Raw genomic sequence first — 14,869 nt, 5'->3', positions numbered from 1 at the left:
CTGTCACAACATGGTTATTAGCATATAACTGTCACAACATGGTTATTAGCATATGACTATCAACATAGTTATTACCATGAGAAGAATACTAACACAGACACAACATAGTCATGAGAACACAGCACACAATCACAACTAAGTCATAATCAAGAGGAGAGCATGACTCACAAGTCACAAAAGTTATAAGCAATAAGAACCAAGCTAACTTAGCCAACCATGCCTGTGTGGTTCTGCAAGTATGGCATCAACAACACTGGTGTGTAGCTCCCTCGCAATGGCACAGGCGATCGTGTCTGGAAATATTGTGTACAAAAGTTAATATTGTACACTTCCGTCCCATACAAACAAACGCCAACATACGTGGCACATTATTGTTTTAAATGACAGTCATACATAAATCCGTTCTCTAATTACATTCTTCACTTCCATAAACAAAGTATTTAATTAAATCATTTCTGAATAAGTAATACAACATCGAACAAACGTTACAAATTACTTTGTCTACATTCCAGACTTATCAATAAACATCAAATCCCCTGCAAGAAGGACTACTTTTTTCAAAACCACACCATTATCTACATCATATCCTCGTTACTGAAGATTTTTAGGAAATTAATACGAAATCATTAAAAAAAAACGTAATTAGTTACTTTTAATGACTAACAGTAATTACTGTCACTTAATGACTAACATACCCCATAATGAGAGGAGACCTTGTCATATAATGAGACTGTGTGCCACGATACTGTACAGCCTGTGTTGAGTGTGAGCATCGTACCCCAGTGTTGACGTGTGCATTGACTATATGGTTCATCATATCTTTGTGTTCAGTGGTCATCCAAGTTATTGTATCCAGTGATTAAACACATTTATCCAACCCAGTTTGTTGAGTACCTGTCTCTTCTGTTGTATCATCCTGATTATATACATATATATATATATATATATATATATATATATATATATATATATATATATATATATATATATATATATATATATAACGAGGCCTGTTCTGGTGTTTCGTATGAATTGGTTATATATTTTCCCTAATACCGAGGGACTTATCCTGTCTACAATATGTGTGACTTTATATATACCAGCTACGTTTAGCGTTCATCTTGTCTCCTGTATATTCTATCCAATGTGAGAGTCCAAAGCTCAGCTCGTTTCTAACAGCCCAACGAGTCTTCTGTATCAACAGAGTAATGAGTTTTCCCTCCTCTTCACTCCCCGTGTATACTAAGTCATGATTATATACTTCCACGTTCAGTGCCTAAATGTCATGAATGGACTGTTCCCCCTTAAGTTCTGGTGCTGGGCGCCTCTCGCCTCTACTTTGACTGTATCAGAACAATGGTTAGGCTGCGCAGTCCACTTGCCTATTACTAACTATTGTTCGGTCGGCAGGTGTCACCCGTGCGGCGAGGCCTACCTGTACTTCTTCTCGCCGGAGCTGAGCTCCCTGCTGGAAGGCCTGCACGAAGCCGTGTCGCAGCTCATCTCTTCCTCGGCCGCCGACGACGTCTCCCTCATCAGCGACCTCTCCGAACTCTCCGGCGCCCTCAGTTCCGTCGTGGTGCTCCCCCCGCGCTTGCCAGACCCTCCTAAGGTGCGCAAGTCGACGTCTGTGATGGACTTGGCGCAGATCCACGAGCTGCAGCCGCTGTGCAACGTGCACACGCCGCCCCGCCTCAGCAGCAGCCAGTGCAACCTGGCTGAGGAGATCCGCGGGGAGCCCCCTTTACCCGGCCGCCTCACGGGTCACTCCCGCCGGCGCTCCATGAGCGAGACCAACCTTGCCAAACTCTGCCTTGACGAGACGGACGAGGAGCTCGAGTCTCGGGACGACGACCTCGAGGACGCCGACCTCCGCCAAACAGACCTGCCCAAAGATCGCACGTCCTCCTCTGGTTCCTACAACTCCTACCGATCTACAGACTCTGGGGTGCGACTCTCGGCGTCGCCCTCCACGCACTGCGACGGTGGACGATACATGTCAGAAAACGCAACGCGGAGGTTCGTCACTAAGTCCGACTCTTTAGACTCGGGAGTTAGAACGTGTCTCAAGGAAGACGCCCGTGACGCGACAGCGGAGGGCGAAGACGCCAGGAAGACGGACTCTCCCTGCGCTGATGGAAAGCAGGAGGGGACGTGCAGACGAGGAATGGGCGCCTTAGAGGAGGAGCCTGACGTGGACACTAAAGTTGGTGCCTGGTGCTTGCAAAGCGCCCGAGCCAGGAAGTCTTTCTTTGCCAAGAACTTGAATGTGGCCTGTGCTTCACATAAGGACAGGAAGAACAGGCAGCTCAACAGGACCATGTCAGAATCATACAAGGAGGTTGTGGACAAGCACGATGACTACAGAAGAATGTCGGAGCTGCCAGCTGTACCCAAGACCTGCACGGTGTACGAGGAGATTGTCGATGTCCTCAAACCTCTCACTGCTGCCTCACAACAGGCAAAGGAACACGACTATGAGGAGCTTGACAAGTGCCGTAGGGATATAAAGAGAAGTTTCAGTTTTCAGGAGAAATCGCAGCCTCCGCCGCTCCCACCCAGGAGACCAAAGTCGTTCTCACCTGATCCTTGGGCTGAGGAGGCCATATGTAAATCAGGCACCTTGAAGAAAATATTTGGCCTTTCTTTTCAGAGCAAATCCCACTCGACAGACAGCATGCTCGACGTCGACACCTCGGGATACGACGATATGACCACGCTAGGCAGCGCAGACATGGCCTTAGTGCAGGCGATCGGTACTCTGCCCCGAGTACGGAAAAAAATTGGACCAGAACGTCAGGCTACTCGATCAGCATCTCCAAAGATGTCCCCCAAACAGAAGGCAAGATCGTTGTTCGGTGTGTCACCCAGCAGGTCTCCCATGATACCTCGGCCTAAGAACCTTTTTCTTTTTAAGGGCTCCGGCAAAGATGACATACAGATCTCGCCGCATTCCAAAGTTCCATTTAGACTTCATCGGCAGTTTTCTCTTCAGGTTCAGCGGACGCCGAGCACAGACAGTTCACTAGCAGACATCTCGACACCTGAAACTCCGCAGCAGCAACAGCAGCAGCAACAACAGCAGCAGCAACAGCAACAGCAGCAACAGGGATGCACACATCGGCAGTATTGGCGACCCGATGGGTCCAACGTGCAATCCTCAGACGTCCAGAGCTCTGGCGAGGAGGGCGCCGCAGCCGCGAAAGACTCGTACGCCTTCCTTAAATCACCCAAGCTGATGACGAAAACCTTTAGCTTCCTAAAGAAGTTTCCAAAGGAGAAGTCTGGATCTTTAGAGAGACAGCGCAAGTCTGGCATCAATTTCCTACCCCCTCAGGAACTGATGACAAAGTTCCCCAACAGCTACTCCATGGACAGCTTCGCCGTGGAGAAAGGCTCCCAGAGCTGTGGCACTCCCGTGAGAGACTCTGACGCTGACTGGAGCGACGCAGACGTAGTGCCTGGGTGTCGCCTCCGCTCCATGTCCTACCTTCCGCCCTCCTCGCCAGCCATCAGGATCCCCTTCCACCCGCATCACGACTCTACCTCCACCACCCCAGCAGGCACCCCAACCGGCCACTCCTTCAGTCCGCTTCGGAAAATGAGTTCTCCACAACCTTCCACGGACACGGTGTCTTGGAGGGAGGAAGGAGGTGGTTGCTGGAAGGAATGTGAGTCTAGACTCGCTCCCCACCAGCTGCCTCCTCGTGATCCACCCCCTCCCCCAGCACCCCATGAGCCCCACTACGCCAACCTCCCCCATCATACCCATGACCCAGACTACATGTCCATGGACGAGGTGCGTGGCGCCTTCAGGCGTATTTCTAACGCCTCCGTGACCGAGACTAGACGGGACAGCGGTGGATACCTGTCCATGGGCGAGATCCGGTCCTTCCAGAGGCCATGCGACGCCCCTGACTGTGGCTGCCACATCCCCATCACCAACATCACGCACCACGACTGCCAGCCAGAGAGGGAGACCATGGCAGACGACCACGAGTACATGACCATGGACGACATCCAGACGGTCCTACACACAGAGTTCCCCGCGCTATACACCTCCGAGGAGAAGGAAATGTACAAAGGCTGCGGGTTCAAGAGCGCACCGGCCAGCCGCAAGACCTCGTACTCGGAGGGCTCCGACTACCTGACGCCGCAGGAGGTGGGACGTATGATCAGGCGGGAGGTCCTGGCCATACGACGGAGCAGAGAACCGACAGGAGAACATTCCCATCACCACCACACGCACCAGCAGCATCACTTTGAGTCCCATCACCACACACAAGAGCCTCCCCAACACAAGCAATACCACCACCACTAACACCACCTACTGACGACAGCTCCATACAACCAACACGTCAGAGTCCCGGAGATAAGTCCGTTGCTTACGTTAGACAAAGGAACGTTCGGAGCACCACTAGACGACCAAGCTCCAGAACATCCACACACACACTGAACCCAACCTCTGGAATAACAAATGCTGGACAGTGAAACCCGTGGATATAACAATCCTTTGGCCTTAGGACCACCACGCTCATAATTACGTATTCTGTGCTTCTTTTATATACATATATAGTATACTTCACATGTAATTTATCCATTCACCATTATGATTAAATATTTGTGTGCTTCATAGCATCACACGTATGACTCTAGGGAAAACTGTACGAAGATATTAGCATACGTAAATGTACAGTAGTTGTTGTTTTCTAATATTCTGAAGACTTTGAACATTCCTGTTTTGATTTCCAGTGATGGTGCCAAGACTCACAGCTGTCCCCCCGAGCTCAAGTCATGACTAGAGACTACAGTTTAGACTCTCCTATGGTAGTTGTCACTGTCTGAGGCTAGGCCTACTGTGACTGAGCACCTCTGATGAGTAGGCCCGTGTGTTCTGCTGGACCAACTGACTGACCTCATGCTTCCCACCTCCCCCTGCATCACAGCGGGTACACATACATACATACATACGCCGTCATTTGCCACAGGATGATCATTTTCAGTAAACGGCTGCAGCTTTGTTACAATTTCATGTGACACAGCGATGGTAGGGGAGGTCTTCCACTCCACCTCCACACCTCACCTCTCGTCTGTGGATCTGCAGTGGTGTAGTTTTCCCATCGACTACACAAGACACGCGCGCGCGTCCAGGGGTGAGCGTGGACGGTGCGCGTCCCGTGGCATGGACCCGACGCCATCTTTATGGGCAAGTTACAACAACAGTGTAGTGGTGGAGCGTGCCAGTTATGCTCCACCAAATACTGGCTGTGCCAGGGAGATGAATCATCGATGACAATATACTCTGGCAAAACAAACAAACTTGCTAGCTAAACCTGTGAACGTAACGCGGGTCAGACCATCTGCCCCTACATGCTCGGGGACTCCTTCCAATACATTTTCCACACTTCTATCATGGATCTATTTGTCGCTCTTAAACCTATCCACCAGCATGCAACACCTCCATAACACTCTCCCCTCGTCCTGTCCACCTTCCCCTCGTCCTGTCCACCTTCCCCTCGTCCTGTCCACCTTCCCCTCGTCCTCACTACCTTCCCCTCCTCTTGCAAGACACTTCCCTCCCTCAGAATATATCTCTTGTCCGGTGTTCTCTGATTACAGCTTTCCCAAGGCCCCTCCTTCTCTCTCTATTTCTGTATGTGTGTGTGTGTGTGTGCGTGTATATATATATATATATATATATATATATATATATATATATATATATATGGTATTACTTAAAGTCTGTGAGGGTGTAGGCAGAACTTCATCATACCCTGGTACTAGGGTCACATGTACAACAACACAGGTGATCACAACCAGAAACAATTCAGACTGAAACTTGGGAAGCTGATCACAACTACCTTGTCAATCACAATAAATGTAAATTAACAAAAGACAAACCAAATCATACAGTAAGTGAGAGTATAGAGGATGAGAGCCATGCCACGGGGGTGGGGGGAAGTGTCTGCCTCCCCTCCCATCGTTCCGTCCCTCCTGAGTGAGGCGTAGCTACACACAGTCCTGTCAGGGGGAGGTGCCCACCACGAGAGGTCACATGGGGTCAGCCAACCACACTGGCTACTGGTCAATAGTTGAGACAAGGGAAGTTAGTCTGGTCAACAACCGATCATGGGGTCATGACAGGTCAGGTTGTGTGTGTGTGTGTGTGTGTGTGTGTGTGTGTGTGTGTGTGTTGTTTTAATGACGTCCCGGTCAGGGCTGAACAGTTCAGTCTGTTCCTCACTTGTGGCGTATGACAGGTCAGCCTCATGTATAGTTGACCAGGCGTGGGTCAAGACGGTCCAGCCTCGTGTGTGGCTGACAAGCCGAGGGTCAAGAAAGGTCAGCTTAGGTCTCTGGCGATTCTAGGTCATGGCAGGTCATCCTGGTACGTCAGCGATCACGGGAAGGTCAAGACAAGTCAGCCTAGTCTCTTCAAGCGAGGTGACTGCTACAACAAGCAGGACAGATGAGGTAATACGCGAAGCCGTGACTCTGACCAGGTCAACGCACGTCAAGACAGGTCAGAGGATTTCATGGCGCAGAGGCCAAGCTCCAGAGAAGACATTCCTCAATAAAGGTGCACATCCAATGTTACCTCAGATGAGCAGCGAGGTCAGGCACTGTGAGCATTATAACCAGAGCACACGGGTTCGATGCCACAAACGTTATACCGTATATATAATTCTAGACGTCATAACTTTACTGCCAGGCGAGGCTTCAGGGTCAATCCGACTTCCGTCAAATGTGAGTGACAGTTTCTTACTCTTTTTAACAACTGCCCAGTCATGCGTCGTCGTCTGGAACAGATGTGTGACGTATACCGACACATCTGATTTTATAATCATTTTTGCAACAGCTGTACGATAACCAGTAAAGCAGCTGAGTGTACAATAATTTTCCGGACAAGACGTATGTTGATAGCGACACAGCAGATTGTACGATAACTTTACGCCAGACGTATGATATATCTTTTGAGCGTCAGCTGATTTTCATATCATGCATCAGCCGACTGTACAATAACACTTTTACAACATGAGTTGTTATATCTTTAGCATTTGTTGTGTGTACGATAACATTACTTGGCACCAGCTGATTATGCAAATGTTTCTTTTTCGTCAGATGTACAGCAAGTATTTTTAGTGTCAGCTGATTCACTTCATACCATTTTGATGTCCAATGATTGTAAGCAGCTTTTTTGGCGCCAATTCTACCATATATTTTCGGGACCAGCTGATTGTAGGCTAACTACTTTTGATGTCGCTTTATTACATGATACTTTGTGTGCGAGGCGACAGCGAGAAATAAACCCCCGTTCGCCTCAGTTGTCTGTGCTGTTGTGTTCTGTGTCCACAGTGTACGTGGCTTGATGGTATGTACACGAATTTCCTGTTAGATGATTGTTAGCCATTGTTATCCCGGAGTGTCGCTCACTCTCTGTATGCTTTCAGTAAGTTGATCGTTCATCGATATATTTTGACACTGATGCTTCATCGGTAAACTTGCCTCGGGCTCGTTTTGTGCAGCTTATTAATATGTTTCCTTAAACTGATTTGTTGCGGCCGTACGGTAAGTTCCTTCGAAGGATCAACGAAGCCAACATCCCCGCGCTACTGCAACTGACTGACGGAGCCGAAGAACTTCCTGCGGGGGAGTAGCCCCAGGACGCCCGAGTGATGAGTAGGCCTGGTTGACACCCAGGGAGGAGAACTTCACCGGGTGCCTTATAGCTGAACTTAGGCTCCTAAGGGTAAATACATGAACTCCCAATTTACCCATCGCAGTAAAACACAGGAGTCTACGTGGAACCAAGTGACCAACTGTGCGGAGTGACTACAATAAGCCAAGACTGTGGCGCCAGTAGGTCGCTGCTTGGCAGAGTGGCAACCGGCCAATACTTCAAAGTAAAGCACATATTACATGTGATGATAACCTCCACCTAACTTGTATTAACAGTATGCGAGACTAACCAAGCCCCAGCAAGACAACAACTGCAATCCCAAGCACAAGTTGTACCACAGCTCGCCAAAATATACCGTAGACTGCGGGATCTCCCGTCAGAGTGAGGAAGGTGGAGCACTACGTCCTTCAGAACACAAGTCCCAGCCACTCTCAACGTAACGTGTCACGGTGAAGCTTCTATGGGACTTTCGTAGAGGAAATCATCCTTGTCCTCGACCATTAGATGATTCATTTTCCTGTCAGAGTTTCAAAACGCCAGGCATCCGAAGCCGCGTCTCAGACAACGTACGTGTGAACCTATTCCGAGGAAGCACCGATCACCTTGGCTTGTTTAATACTCATTACCTGGATCAGCAAACTGTTACGACCAGCTGACTTGTGTCCTGACCAGCCAATCGTTCCAATCACCTGACTCCACCTTGACCAGAGGGGTACTACCCTTAACATGCGGGTTGTCTAGCCTCTTCTGACCGTCTTGATCAGCAGCCTTAAACTGACCTCATGACTAGACTGACGAGCCGATCAGCCAACGTGATCACCTGACCATCTGAGGCGGCACCCTAACCAACCGACTGCCCTTGAATAACTAACTGCCATGACCAGCCAGCCAGCTCTGTTCACCTGGACCAACTGCTTGACCCGGATCACTTCATTATCATCCTCATCATCATCACCAACCCACCTACCCCTGACTCACCATAGGTCCACTGACGTTTTGATTACTTGCTATTTGTTGTGGGAAACTCCTGATGTTGTTTCTTATGTGCCAAAAGCTGAGCCCGTGATGGGCACATCCAGGTGGGTCAGAGACTATGCCTCCTTCAATGTACACACGGAGAGACAGACACAAATTCTCAATGCAAGGTTTACCTGAGGTCACCACAAGTATGTAGCCTTACCAGAAAGGTCATCTGGTGGCTGCACAGACATGGTTCCATAGATATTTCCTGGAAACAAGGGTTCGAAGAGGGACTCGAAGTCTGCCCGTTCATTAGTGATGCTCTCGACGTGTCTGTGCTTGTATATTTTTATGTGTATTCGCTCATTGTATGTCCACAATTTCTGTATGCATCTGATGAACACGAACATAAACTTTGTAAGTACATATACTCATCCTTTATGCATATATATATATATATATATATATATATATATATATATATATATATATATATATATATATATATATATATATATATATCATGCATAAAACCTTGAAAACTTCGTTCAAACACTTCTGCCCAAATGACACGTGAAGAAAAACATTGCAAAAGTATTTAAAGCTACGAAAAAAATATAGCAGACAAAGCTGCATGAGTGTACACAGAGCCGCATGTAAGCATCAATAATCAAACGGTGATGCCAACAGAGAAATGATCCGGTTAACAACCTCACACGAGAGTGAAGGCGCCCGCCCGCGTACGCCTCGGCAGCGGCGTGCGTGCACTCGTGTCAACATGACCATGGAATGCCAGGTCCAACCTACGTCTGTCCCTGTGGTAGTAGTATCAAGTAAGCCGACGTGTTCTTCATATATTCCTGTGATATACAACACCCACCCACGTGGCAGAGCCAAGATTATGAAGATAAACCAAGTTACCCTCACCCCCCCATCCACCCACATCCACCCACATGCAGATGGGCTGAGAGCATCGCCTTGAGAAGTGGATTTACAGAGGCCCCCCGCCCCCCCGCCGCCTTCTTCTGTACATTGCTAACGACCAACATGAAGTCTGCCTTTTATATATCGCCAGCAACCAACGTGAAGAGTCTGACCTTCACATATCGCCAGCAACCACTGTAGCTCTGTCCTCTATGAATCGCCAGCAACCAACATGGGGTCTGACCTCTTTAGTATGTCGTCAGCAGTAAACATCAAGGATCTGCTCTGTATATATCGCCAGAAGTCAGTGTTAAGGGTTTCATCTCCATATATCTCCAACAATCATATGAAGGCCTGCCTTATAAATATAGCCTGCAATCAAAGTGAAGCTCCCATCTTCTACACATCACCAGCGATCACTCCACTTTCTATGGCCTGCGAGTAACATGCAGGGTCGTCTGCTCTTTTGTATACCGTTTCGGATCAAACATTTTCTTTTCTTTCTTTTAACAGTAACCAACATGGCAAGAGGACGAGCCTAACCCAACCGTGGTCACTCATGAAAAATATTAATCAGTATGAAAAAAGACAACAGAAATTAATGTGAACCTCTGAATGTGGAAACGTTATATATAGAAAGACAACGAAAAGCAAGATAATTCCACAACTTCGCTGTACGAGGAGAGCACAATATCATAACGGTAAATCCTCGCCTGGCTAGTCTCCACACACGAATCCATCGGAAGCAGCAGCCAGTCGAGTGCCGCGGGTCCATGTAATCTTTCGTTTCAAAGTCAAAGAATCATAGAGACAATAATGGAGACCAACAACAGTGCTGAACGCTGGCGATAATCATAGGACAGACCCGGCATGACTGGCGGGTAGGGCAGCGAGTGAGGAGGATTCTCTGCGACCAACCATCGCGCCGCAACCAGCTACGTGACTGGGGCTTAGCCCTTGTACCTACAAGAGTTAAACCTTAAGTAAAGTTACCTCGAAGCAAAGGTTGACCCTTAAGTGTGAGCTGGTCCTTGAACCTAAGCTGAACCTTAAGTGTAAGCTGGTCCTTGAACCTAAGTTGAACCTTAAGCGGAAGTTAACCCTACTACAAGAGCTGGCCCCCGGAGTGAACTGATTCTCGAACTGGAACTGGACCTTGAATGGTAAATCGACCCTGTTGCAAGAGCAGGCCCTTCAGAGGGCTGTACCTTGACAAGTTGCCCCGTAAAGGAAACTGGTTCTTGAAAGCGATCCGTTCGTTAAAGAAAGTTGGCCCACGATTAGTGATCCTTCTTGACTGGCAGCTATGTCTTAAGCTGGAACTATAGGTAGTGTTTCTGATGCTGTGCCAGTAAATGATATTTGCACCTTGGATTACACTCATGTAAAGAGCTCCACCTTGAGTGCGAGCTTAACCTTATACAGACACCGGAGGTCATACTTTACAGGTGCCAAATCTTCAATGAGCCGACCTTCAGATACAGAGTGGAGGTCAACCTAAAAATGTGCCAAAGTTGAGAGTGAGCTGACCCTCATGAGGTTAGTAGAGTTCATGCTTAAGATCATAAAAAGCTAGAGTGAGTTGGCACTTGTGCAGTGAGTGTAGGTCATACTCAAGGCGTCGTTCTGGGGTCGAGTGTGAGCTGGCACTCATGTGAAAGGAAGTCATGCTTTAGATAACGTGCCGAGGTCGAGTGTGAGCAGGCCCCCATGCAGTGAGTGGAAGACATGCTCGGGGCTTCATCCCAGGGTCGAGTGTGAGCTGGTCCTCATGCAGTGAGTGGAGGTCATGCTCGGGGCGTCGTGTCGAGATCGAGTGTGAGCTGGCCCTCATACAGTGAATGGCGGTCCTGCTCGGGGCGTCGTCCCGGGACTGACAGTGAGCTGACCTTCATGCAGTGAGTGGAGATCATGCTTAGGGCGTCGACCTAGGGTCGAGTGTGAGCTGGCCCACATAGAATGAGAGATCATGCTTGGGGCGTCGTCCGGGGGTCGAGTGTAAGCTGGCCCTCGGTGGAGTGAGAGGAGGTCATGCTCAGGGCGTCGTCCTAGGGTCAAGTGTGAGCTGGCCCTCATGGAGTAAGTGGAGGTCATGCTCGGGACAACGCGCCGGGCGTCGAGTGTGAGCTTGCTCTCATGTAGTGAGAGGTCATGCTCGGGACAACGCGCCGGGCGTCGAGTGTGAGCTTGCTCTCATGGAGTGAGTGGAGGTCATGCTCGAGGCCTGCTAACAAGTGTCCGGCTGGAGGCAATAGGTGTTTCTTGCAAAGCTTTTTAGAAATCACACGTGTCGCTGGCCCTGTGTCCAGGTGCAAAACTTCTGTCCTCCCGATTTCTTAATAAAAGGAAAAGATGTCTTTGCATCACTGTCTTACTACATCCCCATATTGGTGTGTATGAGAAAGAGAGAGAGAATCATATTCATAATCTTAATTCACAGAATATGGCTTCTGTATCAGCGATAGAAGTACAATAAACATAAGTTGTAGTTCCCAAGTGCACTTTCGTGCAATAATCACATCATCAGGGGAGACACAAGAGAGAAATATAAGTCGGTTGATATACAACGAAGAGGCTCCTTCCGCAACTTTCATTAGTAGTTTTTCCGCATCTTACATCAATAAGCCTCTTCCGCATCTTTCTTGATTAGTAACCTTCATCAACGTCAACACTAAAACCAGAATACTCTACAGCTGTAAATCAACGTTAAAAGCAACCACACTCTACTATTAAGTTGTTACTTCCTCGGGACCTCCTATACGAAAAAAAAAAAAAAGAGCAGTCCTTCCTTGCCAATTGGTTAGGATGATTACCGCCCTTCTCTAACTATTGCGGCCAAGTGTCCCAATGTACCAATTAATCCTATGACTACATATCATACACATCATCTCATATTACATGAACTAACTCATATACGGCCAAACCAATCAACCTTACCCAACACGTATTACTGGGTCGAGACTCGTAGACGCCAACCAAGCCAACCTAACTCATCTTAACCCCACTGGATGTTAAGAAAAATTATGTAGAATGTATCTGTACAGTCAAACCTGACCGAACCAAGATTCAGACCAAGGAAAAGCACATGCGCTTATACAGGCATCAAGTCAACGCGTCGGAGAAAGAAAAGAAGGATGCAGCCCGCCAAAAATGTAAGTTAAGACATTCAGAGGGCTCAGCATAGTGAAATTTGTTGATCATAATCACAGACACAGAAAACTATGCACTTTCACACTCATAAAAATTATTTTCACAGTAAAAATAAATTCAACACCAATAATCATCAGTGTCTGACAATAAGTAAACTGACTATACGAGAGCAGTCATTAACCAGACTATATCCAACCAATCACGTGTATTTAAGATATAAAATGCAGATTGTCTCAGAATTATGAAAAGGACACAAACTCGTTCATCCACATCACATGTGACTTTTTTGCCTGTTGAGAGAAATAATCTCAGTATCTATCATAAAAATATACAAACAAGTAGAAATGTTCTTACTATTATGCTTGGACTGGCGTCTTCTGCAAGTCACTAACAAGCAAGCAAAACAGGCATCATAACGAACCTTATTCTTAGATATTTTTCGACGTTTTGCCAAATCATAAATTCTCGTAACATCATACATCGCTGCGGGGCCACTACCGTAAATGTAAATGTAACCGTAACATTCTAAACAGAATGATGTCGTCAGTTACATACCATTAAACAGTGTACGGATACTCAACTGCTTGTTGAGCTTGTTAAACATTATAATTGTCAATAATAATGCTTGCACAATATCTCTCTGAATGGAATACGTTTCTCTCTCAGTTTTGCTGCCGCAAGCCCACTCACAACTTGATGTAAACAAACTTACAGTGACGTCGTCACGTGATTTAATTATGACGAGATGTGGATAGAATATGTAACTAAATACGTTTAGGCATGACTAAAATAATGATATATATATATATATATATATATATATATATATATATATATATATATATATATATATATATATATATATATAACACGCTGAATGCGTTGTAACACCAAAACAGCACAGTATTTTTTGTGAAAATCATAATCAGCTTTCTGAAAACTTTCTGTAGGTAGCTACCTGCAAAATGTCACTCGTTGTATGAACATAAATGGCGCACCAGCGTCCTGAGAGCAAGGAATAACAGTGGTATTCCACCGGACAATATTGTAAATGACGCATCATCACAGATCCTTACCTAAAACTTGCTATCTCAAAGTTTAGGCTACTTACTAGCTTTTCTGTTTTACTGTTTTCGGAGTAAGTAATAATGCTTCAGTTCTGCGATGTTTCGGAATATAGTGGTGACCCAGCCAGTGTCAGTAATGAGTGGGTAAAAGTCGGTCAGTTTGCGTGTGGGAAGCCCATTGTCCTTCCTTCGGATATCTAAATATAAAGAGCGTTACAGTCACCATGACGGCTTTACCACTGACTTTCCACTCTTGCTTTGACCTTGAGGTTCGCCGTGCGAAGGCCGCCGTTATGACCTTGCTACTGCACTGCCCTTCAGGGTGTCATAACGGTGTGAGGAGGGTTTCTCCGACACAGCAGTTATGCACTGCTCTGCTAGATCATTTCTCCACAAGAGTTTAATCTTGAACAAGGCCGGTGACACAAGCAGCATTATGGCCGAAGCGGCCGGTTAGCAACACGTCTCCACTCGTGTGTGTCCCGGTGAGGCAAAACAGACACCACCGCTACCACCAGAAACACACAACACATCACCCACACAGCCTCCCATCTACTCCGACCATCACAGGAGTGAATCGGTCATAAGCCCATTGACACCATACAATCACACGAGCAATGATACCTGTTTTCATAAGTGAGGTATAAGCAGATAAGAAAAGGGGACGAAAAACAAGAAAAAAAATTGGAGATGAAAGTGTGTGTGTGTGTGTGTGTGTGTGTGTGTGTGTGTGTGTGTGTGTGTGTGTGAGAGACAGTGTTCACTTGTGAGGCTGACAGCCTAGTCACGCAGTGGGAAGATGATCCCCCTATGGCTTTCTTGGCCAGGCTCATCTTCCCATCTAACGAGGGTTATGAATTCCCTCATGGTAGTCCTTCCTCGGCCAAACTTTACAGCACTACGAGAAGCCTGGGTTACCGAACACAAGTTCTTGTGTTGTTTGGCTGGGGTTTGTCTAGAATCTATGTCTTTGAGGCTCTATTTTTTCACATTCTAGGACATAGTGTTCTAGTTAGTGTCCGAATCTTTTACCTAACACTTTACAATTCACATGATTAACATCTCCAGATAGGCCAAAGCGCCAGTA

General features: G+C 47.1%; 1 protein-coding gene across 5 annotated transcripts in view; it reads left to right on the top strand.

The window, feature by feature from the left end:
* The window catches only part of LOC139760795 (uncharacterized), a 229,208-nt gene extending 217,282 nt beyond the window's left edge, over positions 1-11,926 (top strand). For all 5 annotated transcript variants that reach the window (XM_071684401.1, XM_071684403.1, XM_071684404.1 and 2 more), the window contains one exon: positions 1,411-11,926. In XM_071684401.1, coding sequence (XP_071540502.1) covers positions 1,411-4,321 — 2,911 coding nt within the window. In that variant the 3' untranslated portion in view covers positions 4,322-11,926. The remainder of the gene's footprint in view (positions 1-1,410) is intronic.
* Positions 11,927-14,869: the final 2,943 nt, after the last annotated feature.

This window comes from Panulirus ornatus, chromosome 38, assembly GCF_036320965.1.
Source record: "Panulirus ornatus isolate Po-2019 chromosome 38, ASM3632096v1, whole genome shotgun sequence".
NCBI classification, from domain to species: Eukaryota; Metazoa; Arthropoda; class Malacostraca; order Decapoda; family Palinuridae; genus Panulirus; species Panulirus ornatus.
This window is presented reverse-complemented; position numbering and strand designations above follow the sequence as displayed.